Source organism: Aegilops tauschii, chromosome 7, assembly GCF_002575655.3.
Source record: "Aegilops tauschii subsp. strangulata cultivar AL8/78 chromosome 7, Aet v6.0, whole genome shotgun sequence".
Taxonomy (NCBI): domain Eukaryota; kingdom Viridiplantae; phylum Streptophyta; class Magnoliopsida; order Poales; family Poaceae; genus Aegilops; species Aegilops tauschii.
In genome coordinates, this window is record NC_053041.3 from 30137806 (window position 1) to 30153008 (window position 15203).

Below are 15203 nucleotides of genomic sequence, written 5' to 3' on the forward strand. Positions count from 1 at the left end.
CAGCGCCACTTTCAGCTCGAAAAGCCGACATCATACCCATTGTATGTCTGCTGTAACAGACTTCACTTCTTGGACGTAGCTGCAAGAAAAATAATGCACGTAAGGACATAAAAAATGAAGATAAAAATGTAAAATAGGTCCTAATTCATTACGATACGCACACTATAATGTAACAATGAGATTGTTTTCTACCTTCATCATCCAAAACTGGGTTGGCTTGTACTGATTCTTCTCTTTGAGGTCCATACTCATTCGTACTTTTATTGCATGTTTATCATACGCCATAATTCGTGGGAAGCAATCATGCTTGAGACTTAGCGGACCCAATTCCAGGTTGTCCAAGTAGAATATCTGAATGTAGAATGTAAGTATTAACTGGAATTACATGCAAGCTGTATATACAGAGTAGAATATCTGAATGTAGAATGTAAATACCTGCAGAAATATGACACATCCATTTATATAGGTGGCTTTTGTTTCATCAGTGAGCTTGTTGGCCAATGCCCGCGCTGCTGCTATAATGTCATTAACGACATACCTTGCCCAGTTCCAATTATGTATGTCATCCAAATTCTTGAGCGCCATAAAATACCTCGGACATATATTGTCCAACAAAGTTTGTGGCGCAAGGAATTTGGTCATCACAAGTAGAATGAATGCAGTCTTGAAGGCAGCAACTTCATCATCCGACATTGGTGCTTCATGTTTCTTGCTTACAATATCAGTTAGTACAGTTCTCGTGATTTTTTTAAACTCCGGGTCGTTCAGTCGGATGCATATTATATTTTTGATGTGATTGATTTCTTCCGTGGAAGGAATTCGCAACTCCTTTCCCGTGAATGGGATACCCAGAACTTTGTGAACATCACCATCAGTGAAGTAGAGAAGAGATCCATCACCCATTCTAATTGCTATATCTTCAGTGTATACCCTAGATAGAAGGTTGTGACTAAATTCACGAGAGTTTGTGATTTCTGGTGGTTTCAAAATTCCATCAAACTTCATCTCCCTGACTAAGCGTTTCTTTTCATCGTTAAAATCGTTCATGATGGACGAAATTGAAATGGGTGTGCATCTAGAAACCGGCGCTACATATTTTACGGGAAGTGATGACAACCTGACCGGTGGCTCCATGAAGTCGTCATCGTGGTCTGCAGCTGCAGCCATATTGCCACGACCAACCCCAAGAATTTTCTTTCTTCTTGCGGTAGCACACCTCTGTAACCTAGGCATGAATATACCTATAAATGGAAAAGAAATATGTAAATTGCTATAGCTCTGATGGAGAAAAGCGACCACAGTCGGCGACCACGAAGGTGACACTGGCTACCATGGCCAAGCTAAACGAAGGGGGGACGTCACCTGGGTATGCTCGTCTGAAGATTAACGATGGACTGATGATGATCTGGGTATGCTTTTGGGGAAGACTGACAAAGGAGAGGTCAAATCAGCCGGGTGTGCGCATGTAGGAAATGAATCAGGGAGAGTGGATCACGTATAGGTATGTAATGCATGCCGGATGCTTTGATTTCCTCCCGCTTTAATTCCTCGGCCAAATTATGGCAGTGCATGAACCCTTTTTTTGGTAAGCAATCAAATTAGAGTGCAACTTTTATTTTTGGAAACGGTCGAATTAAATAGCATCAGAATAATGCGAAACATTATGATAGGTACTAATTTATCCGCATGCAATATTTTTGAAAGGTGTGAATCATGACTGGCTAATAAATATTTTTAATATTATGGAAAGCAATCAAATTAGACTGCAACTTTTATTTTTGGAAACGGTCAAATTAAGTAGCATCAGAATAATGCGAAACATTATGATAGGTACTAATTTATCCGCATGCAATATTTTTGAAAACCCGTCCAAATTCGTGTGCTTGCCAATGTATTTAATGATTTTAACGGGTTGTGGGTTGGGCAGTTGTAAACCCGATATATCTCGATAGGATGATGAGTTGATCTAACGGCTGATGCCCTAGGTGCCCAAGCACCTAGGTGCCCCAGTTAATTTACCTATATATATATAGTTATTTAACCCAATTTATATAAAGAGAAGTTCAATTTTGTGACACCAAACAAATATATTACTAAAAAATGTTTCATGGTTGGTGTATCAGATAATACCAATTGTTAAAGATTCTTAAATCTATACGTAATAATGACAAAAGCAGAATTTCTGCAGTAAAATTTTTCTGCCATTAGTTGATTTTTTTCTGCCTTTTCTTATTCTGGGCTCAGTCTCGGGCTCTCGGTCTCGGCCTCCGGAGCTTCTTTGCGTGTTGATATTGGATAGGTCTCAGTCGACTCTATACATGGAATACTAACCCAATCCACACGAGTCAGTATTGCCCTAGAAGCCACCGCCACTACTGGAATCCTTATACGTCGGGTGCCAAGCTTTTCTCCGAGAGCCAAAATGCGGACAGTCGGCAAAGTAAGCAACGCTGAGGGGGACACTCGGCAAACCTGGTTTCACGGCAACTAGCTCCTACTGCCGTCAAGGGCTCACGGCAAACAAGTACCGTACAACGAACGGGGTAGACGCCAAGAGCCACGCACGGCAAAAGGAAGCCACGTGGCATGACCATTCGGGAGTGACGGTCTTGGCGTAGTTGTTGTGCATCAGATAGAGAGAGACGTGGCCCTCGGCATTCTCTGTCTCGTCTCTGTTGGGGTAGACCTTGATACGCCAGTCATGACCCCCGACGCAGAACGGCCTTGACAGGACGGCGACACCATTCGCCACCTTCTCCCTGACTTTGGTGAACTTGTGGATCGTGAAGACGTGGGAGCCCGTCGCATGTCTCGCGCGGAGGGAAGAGGCGGTGATCTGCTGCCGGCCGGCGGCGCGCATTGCGGACAACAGCCCGGGCGTTGATATGACGATTGACGAAAGAGACGATCGCCTAAGGCCTTGCAGATCATAATAAGTTGGTTTGTACGGTGAATTAAATCGATATTCGTGCGAGTGTCTTATATACGACCTCGACGGTTGCAATCCATTAGCAGATTGTTTCCAACAAAATTATTTCCGCAAAACAGATTTTCTCTTCAAACGCATATTTAGTTGGTTAGTATATGTAGTACTCCCTCCATAAATAAATATATAATATTTTGAGAAGATAGATGGGTTGGAGATAAATGACTCAAATGCAATTTCCCTAGGCTATACTCAATCCGGTGTTTTTTACTCCGCATATAAGATTTTTTTGAAGTCAAATTTTGTAAAGTTGTGCCAACTTTATGGGAAAAATATCAACACTCACAATAGCAAGTCAATATCATTAGATGCATCATGAATTTAACTTTCAACTTTATGTAGATGTTCATAGTTTTCATATAATAAATAATATCAAATTTAAGAAGTTTGACTTCAAACATCTTATACGCGGAATAAAAAGGACCGAAAAAGTATGATATATGTTTTCATAAAACTTTTGGATCCGGATATCTCGGGAACATTCTCAGATCGAACAAAACATTCCCTGGAGCGATCGCCTGGGAACGAGCCCCAAACAACGAATAGGTTGCGCCCTAATACTGCTGGCCCATCAGGTCGAAACAAAAAAAAATGCCACGCAGTTTGTGCTGTGCTGCATTATAAAAAGATCCCAAAACCCAAAGTAAGGTGCCATTAGAACTTAAAAACTTGACAAAACTTATGTTTTAAGGTTTGTCGGTGCAAGAAAACTTAGCAAAATTGTTTTTACAACTTAAGTTTGCCATTTGTTTCATATAAAAGAAGCATGGGAAAAAAATAATTTGAAAACAAAAAGTGTGAAAGACTCTGATGGATTTTTTTGGCAATGTGATGAAAATGTCAATGGTGTGGAAAATTATTTACCATGCTCTATTCAACAAATTTTCCATGTTTGAAGTCAAACTTCTTAAATTTGCATCTCATGTCTGAAATAATCTCCGAAAACAAGCTATGTTATATCTCCGAAAGACAATAAATCTCTTGTTTGATCACCGCAAATCATGAATCTATGTGTGTATTTTGAATTCCTAACCTGGTTCCTCAAAAAATAAAAAGATAATAAAATTCCTAATGTCTCTGCTCACTTTGTACGATTGGAGTAACTATCTATCTGGCTGCTGGTACTAATCTGCTGCTCATGTGTCAGCATGTTCTTCACGAGGAGCTCCAGCAGGGCGGAGGGGCAGCCCGTCTTGAGCTGCTCGAAACCGTCAGACGCCATGACGGCCTTCAGGTTACCGGGAGAAGAGAGGAATTGCATGCACGCCTCCCTCAACGCCGGGCAGCGGTGCCGCTCCGCCAGCGCCAGGGTAGCGGCTACAGATCTCGTGTCGATGATCTTGCACAGCGCCTCCTCGCAGACGAGCTTCAGCTTCTCCAGCTCATACCTATCCGCCGCGGCAAGGAGCCCCTCCACCACCGCCACCTCGATCTGCTGAGGCGGCGAGTCCGTGTAGATGAACTGGAGCAGCTCCTTGCAGACCTCGGCGTCCATGCCATCGACGCGTAGCTCAGCAATGTTCTCGCCGGTTGTGGAGGCGTGGGCAAGATCCGCCTTGAAGACCGGGGATCGGGCCTCCAGCACCCACCGGTGCGCCGGGATCGTCTGCCCGTCGCCGAGGTGGATCATCAAGTCCGCCGCCCGCGTGTTCCAGAGTGCCTCCGCGAGTGCTACGCCGCGCAAGTCGAACGGTGGCGAATGCGGCGGCGCCGACTTGTGCCCGTCCACTGCCGCAGCCTCATCGGTGTAGTCGTCGGCGCGCAGCCCGAGATCGATGGTCACGTCGCAGAGTACGGACAAGCAGTCGTCCTTGAGGTGTTTCTCCTTGTCCAGGTCCTCATGTTTCATGAATTTGTTCCAGCCCCAACCGCCGCCCGTGAAGCAGCGTTCTTTTCCTGTTTCAGTGTACGACGGCTTCCAGGCCTTGTCGAGTACGCTTATCTTGAACTTTGTCATGGCATCGCCCGTCTTGCCGTGGCTGCCATGATTCAGAAAGAGGGAGATATGACCCTCGGCCTTCTCAGTCTCGCCGTTCGGGTAGCACTTGATACGCCAGTCGTGGCCGCCGACGCGGAACGGGCTTGACAGGACGGCGGTGCCGTTGGCCACCTTCTCCCTGACTTTCGTGAACTCGTGGATCGTGAAGACGTGGGAGCCCGTCGCCTGCCTCGCGCGGAGGGAAGAGGCGGTGATCTGCTGCCGCCCGGCGCCGCGCATGGCGGACAAGAGAGCGGACGTTGACATGACAAAAGAGACGATCGCCTAAGAAGTTGGTTTGTACCGGCGGCGACTTAAATCGGCATGCGCGTGTCTTATCTGGCAACCTCTACGGCTGCAATCTATTAGCACATTTTGTTTCCTAATATAAGAGTCTCAACAAACTAATTATTTCCGCGAGACAGATTTTCCCTTCAAACGCATATTTATCTTTATTTTGAGAAGATTGATGGGATGGAGATAAATGACTCAAATGCAATTTCCCAGCTATACTCCCTCCGGTCTTTTTTACACCACATATAAGATTTGTTTGAAGTCAAATTTCACAAAGTTTGACCAGTTTTATAGAAAAAAATATCAACATTCACTATAGCAAATCAATATCATTAGATGCGTCATGAATTTAATTTTCATATTGTATAATTTTAGTATTGGTGATGTTGATATTTATTATATAATAACTATGGTCAAATTTACAAAGTATGACTTCAAGCAAATCTTATATGCGGGGTAAAAATTACCGAAAAAGTATGATATATGTATTCATAAAACTTTTTGATCCGGATATCTCGGGAACGTTCGATGTGGGCTCACAGATCGAACAAAACATTCCCTGGGAACGATTCCCGAACAACGATCAGGTTGCGCCCTAATACTGCTGGCCCATCAGGTCGAAACAAGAAAAATGTCACACAGTTTGTGCTGTGCTGCATTATAAAAAAAAATCCCAAAACCCAAAGTAAGCTGCCATCAGAACTTAAAAACATAACAAAAATATGTTTTAGGGCATGTCGGTGCAAGAAAACTCAGCAAAAATGTGTTTTAACTGAAGTTTGCCATTAGTTTCATATAAAAGAAACATGGCAACAAAAAAGAAATTTGAAAACAAAAAATTTCAAAGACTAATGGAGTTCTTTTTTGCAAATGTGATGAAAATGTCAATGGTGTGCAAAATTATTTACCATGCTCTATTCAACAAATTTTCCATGTTTCGAAAATAGTTTACAAAAAAATAGAATTTATGCTGGTGTGCGATACTAGTTTCCATGGTGGTGTAGACATGAAGGTTAAAACAACAAGTTTACCATGGCTGAAATAATAAATTTGCCCACTGTTAAAGGTTCAACAAGCTCCAAGCTTAAGACACACATGCACATTAAAACAAAAGCTCTGTTATCTCCTAATAAAGAGAATAAATCTCTTGACTGATCACTTCCTCCCAAGTTCCAGTAATGTATATATCTAGTATATGAGTATTATAAATTCCTAATCTCTCTACTCACTTTGTCTCATGATTGGCGTAACTAAATAGCTGGCTGCTGGTACTAATTGGTGGTTGCTCATGATGCGTTGGCATGTTCTTCACGAGGAGCTCCAGCAGGGCGGAGGGGCAACCCGTCTTGAGCTGCTCGAAACCGTCAGACGCAGGGGCGGACCTACGTTCACGCAGCCGGTGTCACAGGACACCGCGTAGAAATTGCACTTACGTGTATACTACTTCGTATTTGAGGCTTGGACACCGGTTGGAGCGAGCTCAGGCGGCCCATCTAGTTGAAGGCCCATCCGGTTGTCGATCGTCTCGAGGGAGCAAAGAAAACAAGATAGCGATCCATTGGATCCTACCGCTCACATACGTGCGTATCCTGCGCCAGTTCGGTTGGTGCCTGCTCGCCTCCTTCCGTCGCGCCGCCGCCCCTCGCCCCCTGAGCAATCGCCACTCATCAGTCGCCCTCCCCTGCGCTCGTCCGCTGGCGGCTGCAGATCGCTAAATAATAAAGGAAATAGTATGGCTCTCGGTAAGGTCGCCAATTTCTCTGAAACATATGTACATATCCCAATTTTCTCTAATTCTTTACCTAGATTGTATGGCTGGTGTTTTCAAATTCAAGGGTATTACAACAGAGATATGAATTCTGTGATTTGATTAATTTTCCTTAGTGATTCACATCTATTTGGAACCTTGGATTATTTGTCGACTGCGCGGCAGCATTAAGACACAGTGTCAAGTAAGCTTAACTTCACAACCATACGGTTCGATCAGCATGCTTTATTTGTTGTTTCTGTCTACAAACACAAATAGTGTAACTCCTTATGCACTTGTGATAACATAATAATCAGCGAATTACCAGGGAATTCATGTTGCCTGATCATATTTGTTCCTATTGTTTGGAGATCTTATGTTTTATTGTTTAATTTTACACAATCAACAAGAATTTCAAGGGAACACTTCATATTGATAATTATTTTTTACTATTGGACATTTTAAGCTATTGAGTGGATTACTTTTGTGTATATTATTGGTTAGTATCCATCATTTATGGCGTACACCTGGACCCCGGGAAGTTTTGTTCTAGGTCCGCCCCTGGTCAGACGCCATGACGGCCTTCAGTTTATCAGGAGAAGAGAGGAACTGCATGCACGCCTCCTTCAGAGCCGGGCAGCGGTGCCGCTCCGCCCGAGACAGGGCCGCGGCCACAGAGCTCGCGTCGATCTTCTTGCAGAGCGCATCCTCGCAGGCGAGCTTCAGCTTCTCCAGCGCATACCTGTCTACCGCCACGAGGAGACGTTCTGCCATCATCGTTGCTGCATCGAATTCTGGAGGAGGTGAGTCGGTGTAGATGAACCTGAGCAGCGCCTTGCACACGTCGGCGTCCATGCCATCGACGCGTAGTTCAGCAATGTTCTCGCCGGTTGACGAGGCGAGGGCGAGATCCGCCTTAAATACGGGGGATCGGGCCTCCAGCACCCACCGGTGTGCTGCGACCATCTGTCCGTCGTCGCCGACGTGGATCATCACGTCCGCCGCCTGCTTGTTCCAGATGGCCTCCGGGAGCGCGAAGCCGTGCAAGTCGAACGGGGGCGACGCCGACTTGAGCTGCTCCGCCGTGGCAACCTCACCTGTGTAGTCATCGGTGTGCAGCCCGAGGTCGACCAGATCATATGGCTACTAGCGAATTCAACGGGGCTGGTAGATAGATACTCTTTTGATAAGAAAACCCACGTATTGCGACAGATCAGACCAGACCAGATCGATCAGAGGGAAGGTCATGACTTGGGCTACAATTAATTGGCAGACATTTTTTTCTACACGTTCAAAAAAGGTCTTCACCAGAAAAGATATAGTTTTTTTTCTTGCAACACCTGTTTATAATGTGCATGAAAATATTTTATCCCTAGAATATTGGTTGATCCGAGATGTGGTTCCTAAATCCTTATATCACACATATGGACTGGAATCTCCCATGCTCTCGCTCCGTGGGATAGAGGGATATGGCTGAAATTAAAACTTCGAAATTTATACAACCTCCGTCCGGAATTTATTGTCACTGAAACGATTGAATCTAGACACGTTTCGACGGTTAATTCCGGACGAAGGGAGTACGAGCTAATAAGAGTTAAGACGGTAGTTCATGACTTGGCTTGACTTAGTTAGACTCATTGGCTAACCAGTTGAGTTGAGTTTTAATCTGAACTCGTTAACTAAACGAGTTTAACAAACCAGGCTAACAAGTTAGTGATCTAAAACATCTTATATTTGACTACAGAGGGAGTCCTTGTTAACCTCATTAATTAGATGGGACATGAGCTATGGATCAATGTCGTTGTTATTCGCTGTTTTTTTTTTTTTGAAGGTGTGACACACTTTATTAAACTCAAATGATGGTTACATCTCTAACCAAATCAGCTAGAAGAAACTCAGGCGGATCACCGTCCCAATAGACTACAGAGTTTGAATCAAAAGACTTCCTAGCTAAAGTGTGTGCCACTGTGTTTGCATCCCTTGGACAATGAGTAAAATGAACATCACCAATTCAGCAAGTACTGCCGAGTATGGGCCTCCAATCTCTGATAGACCATTACACGCTTGTATAATTTCTGGACAGTCTGATTCAAAGGTGATTGTAGAGCAGCCTAACTGGTGTACCATAATTTCCATCCCCTTCTTCATCGCGAAGAGCTCGGCAGTTGGGGCGTCGAGGACATGGTTGGACCTTTTGGTGTAAAATTGTTAACTCTTATGATTTGTGAGAAATAATAAGTTGCCAAATAAATTTTTCTAGATTAATTTATATATAATACATATACTTTGTTCTTCACGTCTATAACGAGTTAAACGAGTCGGGCCAATTGAATCTGCGCTCGTTATTTTAACAAGCCGAGCCGACCGACTCGTTATCTTAACGAGCTCTAACCGCTGGAGCAGAGCTACACATGGGGGAAGCATAGAACTCCCTTTAACTTTGCATGCGTCTTTTGCAGGTTTTATTCCGAGCTACGGCGCTGCTCCGTATGTGGTCCTTACTCACTCCGATGGAGGCCAGGGAGCGTTTGCTTACTGGATCTGTCCGGTGGGAGATGGTAGCGTGGGATATCTTCAACCGGTTTGGATGGCGGTCATGTAATAGGATAGGCGATTAGTTTACCTATCTTTGTTTTGCCAGCCGGTTGTGGCTCTATGGCTTTTTTTGCGGCGTTGAGGCTCTTTGTGAGTTCGCCTTTATTTTGTTTTGTTTCCAGACTTTAAGATCTTGTTGAACCTTTTTACTTATTTATTAATGTGGCCGTATGCATCGTTCTGATGCAGAGGCCGGGGAGTCCCCCTTTTCGAAAAAAAAAATGCGTAGAACGGACAATTTTATTTACAAACTCAAAACTTCAAATTTCTTAGTTAAGCCGTGTAATTGATTCATGACACATCTATATTATCGGCTTTATTTCTACAGGACCTTTAAATGTAGAATCCATATTGGTGCGTTTTGAAGACATTTTTTTATTTACTTCATACTTACCATGGGTGATTTATGATGTTGCTGCTACTGTACTGGTTGGTGATTTTCAAAACTGGACTATCTATGTTTGTCCATAACCTCAAACAAGATTTCCTTCCTAACAGTAGGCAAGTTCTTTATCATTCCCAGGGCGTTCCCACATTGCTCAGGCACTGTGGAAATGGGAGAGGGATACAGGAGGTCTCCGCGCTCCTGATCTCTTGGTCGAGCACTGAACAGCGCTCCGGCGCAGGAACGCGCGGTCGCTCCCGCTCACATGATTCACTAATCTGCCACATCTGCAGATGTCATCCTGAAGCTGCAAATCGTGTACCAAAAGATTTCCGGGCGAGAAACGACCAGCTAATGTGCCAACCTCCTTGCCCGGTCAAATCGTCAACAAGTAGGATTGGTAGAAAGGAACCGTCGCTTCATTGGAATTTAGATAGAGGTTTGAAACATTGGGTAGTCTACACGATTCGAGCAGGAGATGCCCCAAGAACTCAACATGAATGCTATATAGGTTAGTGCCAGAGCAGCTAAAGAAGAGCCATACATACCAGTCTGAAGATGTTACCAAATCCAGAGAGTGGTGGACTGCATGTACGTAAATCAATCCATAGAGTGATCGTTGCGACGTATCTGACAGAAACAATGGAATGCTTCATTAGCAACGGAAATGTATACAGACAACAAACTCTGAAGAAACTGTGCCGCTGTGGAAAACGATGTGGTTGTGCAAGTGCCCTTGTCTTATCAGAATCAGCTTAAAGAGTCTCATCAAATACTTGACAGATGTTATTGCTACACTGGTGCACTAGTACAGATGCAGTTTCAATTTACTTTCTGAAGATGTGAGTCATACTGAAGAACATAGACGAAAAAGGGTTACCCCCACTTCATATTATAAAGCAACAACCACAACATCGATCAACAGATCCAAGTTCGAAAGGAAAACAAACAAACAAGGAGATACAAAAAATAGCAAAGGTACAAGATACCGAAAGAGCCACTAACAAACTTCGAATGCCCAAGCGAGGCTTGAGCATCGAGGCTCTCGGCGAACAAGATCCTGCATACGACGTGACAAGGACGAGGGAGTAGCCCCCCGCTGGAGGAAGACCGTGCTCCATCAACTCCATAGGCCAACCATAGTTGATCCATCATCCGACTCTGCCGCCAAAGAAGGCACCCCTGCCTTCGCATCCTGGATCGCAGGACGCCACAACATCGGCAAGCAAAGCCACTCACCATCGAGCGGAAAGAACAGGACCAATGGGTTGCCGTGGAGAGAATGAGAGGACAGCTACCTACGGTGCGATGCCTCGCCCAAAACATCGTCACGGGCCTTAGCACAGATCACATCCACCGCAAGCAACCAAGCGGGAGCCCCCACTGAAGGTATTCGGTAGTCCACCCCCATCACCGCATCCCCGACCACCATGCCACAGTCCAAAGGTGGCGTCTTCAAGAAGACTAACGACGCCAGAGGGCCGTCGCCACCCAATGCATGGATTTGGGGTTTTCACCCGGAACATGGAGGAAGGGGGCAATGGAGGATCGCGATGCAGCCTTCAGGAAGGGGAACGACGCCCAAAGCGCCACCGACATTGCAGCCGCAACAATCGGCCAAGGGTTTCCCCCAATCCAAAGACACCAGCCCCCTACCCTCACCCAGCCACCAGATCCTGCGAGCCAGAGGATGCCAGTAGCGTGGGTTGGCGAGGCAAGAAGGAGCACGAGGGGGGACCACCAGACTCTAGATCCGCTCTGAGGACCGCGGGGGAGTCTAGGGAGCAAGCTCCACGCCCACTGCCAACCCGCCGCCAGGCCGGCGTCCTTCCGCATCCACCCCTGCCACCCGCTGCAGGGGAACCGTCCAGGCGCATCCGCGCAAAAATGAACACCACCGAGCCCAATGTGCCGCCGCCAGGTACCGACCCCGCCCCCGCCGCCCCCTGCCACGCCCTCGGCCAGCGCCGCGCCGCCGCCCGCTGACCCCGACCCCCGTCGGCCCTAGCGCGCAGGAGAACACCCCCCCCCCCCCCCCCCCCCCCCCCAGGCTGACCGGAACATAGCCACTTCGCAGGTCAAGAAGTGTTAGCCAATGTACTTAATCTAAAAGAGCTAAAGGAAATGTTAGCCAGCGTATAGATATCTGGAGGACAACTAGCATCCTGGACATGATAGCAATGCCGAAAATAACCGCATGAATGGATCTCTGGATTATTAACCCTTCAGCCAAGGACTAATTAAGCAGAGTGTTACCTTTCACAGCTTGGCAGCTCCAGCCAAGCGCACCCACATTGATGGACATACAATCCTTTGCTTTCATTCTCCCTTGACTGCTAGCATGCCTGCCTTAGGTTTATTAGAAATTTCTTGGTAACTTTAATTACTGCTTACGACATGATTAGTGCAGAAGTACATAACTAAAAAATACCACTAAAAATTGTAACTGTTTTTCCAGCCGATGTTTTACTGCATGAAGCACGGGATTACAAAGTTATCCATCTTCTCTTTTCTCTCAAGATCGTCCTTCTCAGCAATCTGCTTCGGCGTAGTCCACCCTTTTCTTGCCCGCTTCCTTGAACTGCCAGCTGACTGATTAGTAGAATCACCTGGTGCAGATTTACTATTCGAAGCTGGCTTGCTATAACTTCCAACGGCCTTGCCAGCAACTGAACCACAATTCTGCGCTTTGTTGTTCAGTGTACTTCTAGTCTACAATGGATCCTCAGCAGGGAGGGCGCGTCAGCCTGCGTCTTCCCGTAGGTCTCCTCGCGGAGCAACACGGTCTGGTTCATGGGCCTGGATCCCAAGGAAGGGCCAGTGTTGCCCGGCTTCTTCCCCATGTTGAAATTTTTTCTGGGTACACAGAGGGTCAATTAGTCAAATCTGGGTATCTACTTCAACACAAGATATTGCATATTGTACTAAAATTTCCCAACGTCTAAGAATCCCTAAATGGCACAATAAAATAAATCCATCAGAAAGTTCAAATAAGATGAAAAACACTGAATGGAGAGTAAACCATTAGCGGCACGGCAATACCATGCTAAGCACATGTGTCTAGCATTCATTTCTTGCGAGATAACTCTAATCATATACTCCTATTTGGTGGTAATTCGCTAATTGTATCCATTAGAGATATGCAGCAACGGTATTACTCATAGGCATTTTCCCGAGAACCTGACATGCGCATAACATAGTGGCACATAAAAAGAAGCTGGAATGGAGGAAGTGAACCAGTTACTGACGGTAGTGATAGTAAACTAGTTGCTGGCTCTGAGTGGAGTGGCCAGTACAGGAGCTCGCCGGCGGCGGCGAGGTGGGCGGTGGCTTGGACTGGTCGAGCGGCACTAAGGGGAGGGGAGCGGAGCGCCAATGGGAGGGAGGGGCGACGGTGAGGGGAGTTGAGGAGGGGCGACGGCGAGCGGAGGAGAGAAGTAATGGAGGAGCCGCCGCCGTCGGCAAATGCCCTGGCCGCCGCGTTCAACCTGTCAGACCAGCTGCTCCAGTGAAGGCCGCGGGTCTTCAAATTAACGAAATTGACCTTTTTTAGATTAATGTGGTATACTTCTTTGTAGTTTTCCATACTATTTCTTTTAAAGGATTACCCGGCCTCTGCATCACCATGATGCGCACATTCATCTCTAGTTCTAATGAAGCAGTTGGTAGTCTCGCTTTCAGGTTTCTTTTTCGTCCCACCTCCTATGGTTTTTTTAGTACCTCCTCCCACTTTCGCTGGTTTTTTGTAGATTTTTTTTCGTCCCCTCCCCCATCTCATCGGTTTATTTCCGCGTCACCCTCTCACATAACGAAAGAAATCTGAACAGATTAGAACTTTCTATACTGGCGCAAGTTATTTATCTCTACTTTTAATGGAGAAGTTGGTAGTCTCGCTTACAGGTTTTTTTTCGTCCCACCTCTCATGGTTTTTTTGGTACCTCCTCCCACCTTCGCTAGTTTTTTTGTAGATTTTTTCGTCCCCTCCCCCACTTCATCGGTTTATTTCCGCGTCACCCTCTCACACAACGAAAGAAATCTGAACAGATCAGAACTTTCCATACTGGCGCAAGTTATTTAGTAATGTAGAATCAATCACGTGCCTCAACACCCACCATATAGCGTTTGTATGTTTTGTTAGTAGACTGTTATATATCCACTTATCAATATATGTTCTTCCACGTGTTCTCATCATAGCTTGAATATCTATACGGCTTCTCACTCTAAACGGATGTAGTCAGTGAATGGGGACAAAATTCTAAAACGTTCTCTAACTTGGGCTCGCCGGAGCTTCTCACCTCGGATGGCTTTTTTAATGTGTATGTATCCATGCATGTCAGACGTATCAATGATGGCCGTGTACATGGTTTTATTTTTTGAACGCTACATCCTCTTTATCTTTTTTTTTCTGTTGCCCGTACGTTTTCCTCTTGTCTTATCCAATCTGATGCAGCGTGACAAACTGGGCTGATTGATTCAAGTGAGTTCGTGCCGGCTGGCATATGTAGCCTGGCGTATGGGAATTGGACAACCAATCGTTTTGTTTATTTTTAAATCAACTCATGGCTTTGCTTGGGAGGCAGGAAACGTACGGGATATGGAGATGTGCATACGTGATTACTTATTTCTAGCAAATCAGAACCGTTCTTTTGAGCCTTTTTTCTGTTGTTATATCTAAACCGTTCATTTTCTATCGTTTTTATAATATAATAGATAGATAGAAGATAGATAGATAGATAGATAGATAGATAGACCTTTTTAATTAATGTGGTATACTTCTATGTAGTTATTCTATATACTATTTTTTGAAAAGAAGGATTACCCTGGCATCTGCATCAACATGATGCATGCAGCCATCTTTATTGATTATTTACCAGAGTATAACAAGCATATAGACGCGCGGCTTTTTTGCTCCTAGGTGCATATGCACTCATTGTCGAAAACACACATTTTGAAAAGCTGAAAAATTCAGAACAAAAATCCCGCGTGTATATCCGGACATTTTATGTCCGTTCACAAGGTTTCGGTGAAAAACGAAGTTTTTTGTGGCTTGTGTAAACAAGATAAAGAAATGCCTCATGAATAGTTAGAATGAAGCATCAGAAATTGTCTTTTTTACACAAGCCACAAAAAACGTCGTTTTTCACCAAAACCTTGTGAACTGACATAAAATGTCCGGATATACACGCGGGATTTTTGTTCCGAATTTTTCAACTTTTCG

The 15203-nt window shown here is 45.1% G+C and overlaps 2 protein-coding genes across 2 annotated transcripts in view; both read right to left on the bottom strand.

Moving 5' to 3' along the window:
* Positions 1 to 4067: 4067 nt before the first annotated feature.
* LOC109743383 (BTB/POZ and MATH domain-containing protein 3-like) lies at positions 4068 to 5231 on the bottom strand. Its single transcript, XM_073503542.1, has 2 exons — positions 4241 to 5231; positions 4068 to 4150 (listed from the first exon to the last, which is right to left on the bottom strand). The coding sequence occupies exons 1-2, from the start codon at positions 5229 to 5231 to the stop codon at positions 4068 to 4070; spliced, it is 1074 nt and encodes a 357-aa protein (XP_073359643.1).
* A 1252-nt stretch (positions 5232 to 6483) lies between these two features.
* Positions 6484 to 15203, bottom strand: part of LOC141026698 (BTB/POZ and MATH domain-containing protein 3-like) — a 301838-nt gene continuing 293118 nt past the window's right edge. Inside the window, exons 6-7 of the mRNA XM_073503544.1 lie at positions 7614 to 8073; positions 6484 to 6575 (exon numbers count right to left, since the gene is read on the bottom strand). Of these exons, the coding sequence (XP_073359645.1) occupies positions 6484 to 6575; positions 7614 to 8073 (552 nt within the window). The remainder of the gene's footprint in view (positions 6576 to 7613; positions 8074 to 15203) is intronic.